Source organism: Castanea sativa, chromosome 1 (assembly GCF_040712315.1).
Source record: "Castanea sativa cultivar Marrone di Chiusa Pesio chromosome 1, ASM4071231v1".
Taxonomy (NCBI): Eukaryota; Viridiplantae; Streptophyta; class Magnoliopsida; order Fagales; family Fagaceae; genus Castanea; species Castanea sativa.
In genome coordinates, this window is record NC_134013.1 from 51,529,684 (window position 1) to 51,533,125 (window position 3,442).

The window sequence follows — 3,442 nt, forward strand, 5'->3', positions numbered from 1 at the left end:
AACAGAGCGTAAATAAAAAAAATTCATGTTTAGGTTGGGTTATCTGTTATTGGGTCCCAACCCATTTTTCCATGTCTAGTTGTTGGGATTAATTGAATGTTGAGTTCGAGTAATAGCAATTGTGGGGGTTAGAAAATAAAATATAAGGGAAAATAAAAGAGAAACAACATAAGTCCTTCGCTTAGGCTTGACCACCTAAAACTTGCCAATCTTAGGCTTAACCACCTGAGGGTGCTTTGAATCACTGCCAAGCTTACTAGCAAAACATCTCTAGCAAAAAAAAAAACAAAAAAACAAAACAAATTGCTTCACTCAAACCATTTCATCTTTCTAATAAGTTTCGAGGATTATATTAAGGCACAATTACATCCCAAGGAATCCTCAATCATAACAAAAGCTAAATTCAAAATTCAAAAATAAATTCCGACATCTTAAAACATACACATAACAAATTCTGAAATAATTTTGGTTGTGCTCATTGCATGACAAACTGTCATCAATTGCCACCATAATAATCAAATTCTTGCAAACCGCATATAACTCTTGAGCATGCCAAAATATTATTACTTTGGGAGAATGTATCATGTGTTCCACTTTATGCAGCTAGTGTTCCACCGGAAACAGAGAACCATGTTTCCTCCTTTAAAACAACTTTCCTGACATCTTGGCGTACTCCAATATCATTAGCCAAACGATTGTCACAGTATTTGCCATAACTTTCCACTAGACGGGTAACATTGGTAGCTAGAAATCCAAGTGGTGAAGAACGGCCTAGAAACTCAAGCGATGAAGAAAGGATAACACCAGCAGCAGCTTGAAAGGATGCTGCCTGCCCACTCTGGCCCACGCTAACGGTAGGAATCACTTGCAAGCCTGTTTTGCAGCATAATGCAAAGTCTTCACAGTTGTTCTTGATAACATTATAGACACCAAAGCCCTTCCGGAGGAAATAAAAGGCACGATCAATAACTTGTTCAGGTGGCTCAGATGAAGCAAGAGTGCAGGTACCTCCACGAGCTTTGGCAAGAAAGAATTTTCGTGAGACATCATACTCATAGAGATAGAGATCTCCACCTGAAAGAAAACAATCTATACAAGTAGAGATGACCCCATCACTCTTTGATTGATTATCGCATATTAAGCATGGATTGTCCAAAGGACGTCGTTGCGGTAATGAGCTCCCAATGAAGCGGTCTAACACAGTTCCTGTACCAGTTTCCTGGCCTTCTCCCCGAGTAAAGTGAATAACATTTCCCTCATTGACATATATCCCTGTTGTTACAAAGTAGAATCTAGCTGTTTTTACTTGAAATAACTAAAATTGTAACATACATACATCAAGCAAACTAGAAATCAACTCTGGCTGTAAAAACAATTTCCAAAAAAAAGACGGTTGCGTTCATTCAATCAAACACAAAGAACCCTTTAACTGCTAGTATAAGTGTATAACCCCTGTTTCTCATATTACTGCTCTACTGGTATAACTTGATAAGCATTGAATAGGATATCAGCATTGTAATCAACCCCAACAGTTCAACTATAATCCTACTAAAATGTTTAATTTGAGGGTCAACTCCAAGAGCCCTTAATACCATTACAAGATTATATATATATTTCAAGATGCACAAAAGCATTTCCAAGTGAAAAAGACAGGACACATTGAAAATACTGCACATAATTGGGTTTTTGTTGGAAAATAATATTAAGTAATTATTAATTATTAAAAATAGTATTGTAGTAACATTATTTGGAAGAATAGCCTTTCTTTAAATTTTGCATTGAAATCGTGCGATTTCAATTATATCACATCTTGCGTTGAAATCATATTTTGAAAAAACAACAAAATTTTAAATTTTAATACTTAAATTTGTCATTAAAAATAAAATAAAAATTAAATTTTCAGAAAAAATCCGCACCTAATTTAATGGAGCCATATAAACCTTCTTCTTTTTTTTCTTTTTCTTTTTTTTCTTTTTTTTGGATTGGTATTGTGTTCTTTCCTGAAACAGTGGAGAGGTTCCACAAAATAGTAAAATTTCCATCAAAATTTTAATTTGTGATGAGGGTTGTAAGTTGTAACGAAACTTGTAATCCATCCGAATAATGTCATTGTCCACACTCCACACGCACACAAAATAAACGAGAAATATGAGAAAAACAGATCCTATTATGAAGGAGTAAGCAAATGCAGGAGTAATTACTTAGATACTAATCAACCCCAAAATACAAAATAAAAAATGAAGATTATAGAGAAAGGAAAAGAGGAAGAAATGGAAAGGGCACCGTGGTGGGAGTAGGTATAGGCGAATCTATAGGAGTAGATATGATCCCCAGGTTTTAGATCCTCCCTCTCGATCTTGTTCGTCAACACTCCCATTGCTTTGATCTTTCTCTGCTCTGCCTCTGCTCCCTTCTGCAACTCTCTGTATCAATTTTGTTAGTATGATCGATGAAAACAATAAAGACAAAGATTCCCACTATTCCCCTTCCCCGCTGAGAATGAAAAAGTATTCTTGCTTGTCCAATGCAATCACTACCTTCTCCTGGATTCCTTTCCTTTACTTCCTCTTTCCCTTTTTTTTTTTTTTAATTATTTTATAAAAATACATTTTTTGTTTTCTTTAATGCTTCAAAAAATTTATAATTTATTAGTTTCGCTTTACTATTTGATTATACCTTAGACACTAACATCAACTTTTTTAAAAAAAAATTAAAATTTAGCATGTCAAAAAGTTTTTTTTTTTTTTTTTTGAGATAGTATTTAATGGTATACCACACATCTCATCTTCTACTCTTTTATAGAACACATCTATATATAGATTAGGCATAATTACAATAAATTCACCTATAATTTGATTTAAAATCACTTTGTCTATCTGTAATTTAAAAAGTGTCACTTTAATTAATCTGAAGTAAGCTTTGTTTGCCTCCTGTAATATGACTTTGACGTACACATAGTTGGATTAGATTGGAGCAAAAAGCAAAATGGAGATAGTTGGCTAGATAAAAAAAATGCGTAAATGTACTTTTGATTCCTACGTTCTAAGCCAATTCTCAATTTAATCCCTAAATTGATTTCACTCCTAGGTCAGTTCTTGATTTCAAAAAATCATTTTTATTTTGATACCTGTTGTCAACCCGGTAACAAAAAATTCTAAAGCGGCAAACGGAATGTATTGTGTGCACAATAAATGCTAATGTGGCAAATAAAATAATATTAAAAAATTTGATTTGGCATTTTTTAAATGCCACGTCAGCATGTAAAATTCCACATTAGCATATAAAAAATGTTTTTTTTTGTTTTTTTTTATTAATTTATATGCTGATGTGGCATTTTAAATGCTGACGTGACATTTAAAAATGCCAAATCATATTTTTCTGTTACTAGATTGACGGGAGGAACAAAAAAAAAAAAAAAAGATCTGAAATCAAGTACTGACCT

At 33.1% G+C, this 3,442-nt stretch overlaps 1 protein-coding gene across 1 annotated transcript; it reads right to left on the reverse strand.

Moving 5' to 3' along the window:
* Positions 1–307: 307 nt before the first annotated feature.
* LOC142622456 (protein LEAD-SENSITIVE 1-like) lies at positions 308–2,545 on the reverse strand. The gene is made up of 2 exons (XM_075795920.1): positions 2,284–2,545; positions 308–1,272 (listed from the first exon to the last, which is right to left on the reverse strand). Exons 1-2 carry the CDS (start codon positions 2,375–2,377, stop codon positions 596–598), a joined length of 771 nt encoding a protein of 256 aa, XP_075652035.1. The 5' UTR covers positions 2,378–2,545; the 3' UTR covers positions 308–595.
* Positions 2,546–3,442: the final 897 nt, after the last annotated feature.

What these genes read in the sequence shown, in the direction of transcription:
- LOC142622456 (XM_075795920.1), bottom strand. Translation starts at nt 2,377, where the DNA reads ATGGGAGTGTTGACGAACAAGATCGAGAGGGAGGATCTAAAACCTGGG. An exon ending in CTATACCTACTCCCACCACG is followed by an intron (nt 1,273 to 2,283) that starts GTGCCCTTTCCA and finishes TTGTAACAACAG; the next exon opens with GGATATATGTCAATGAGGGA.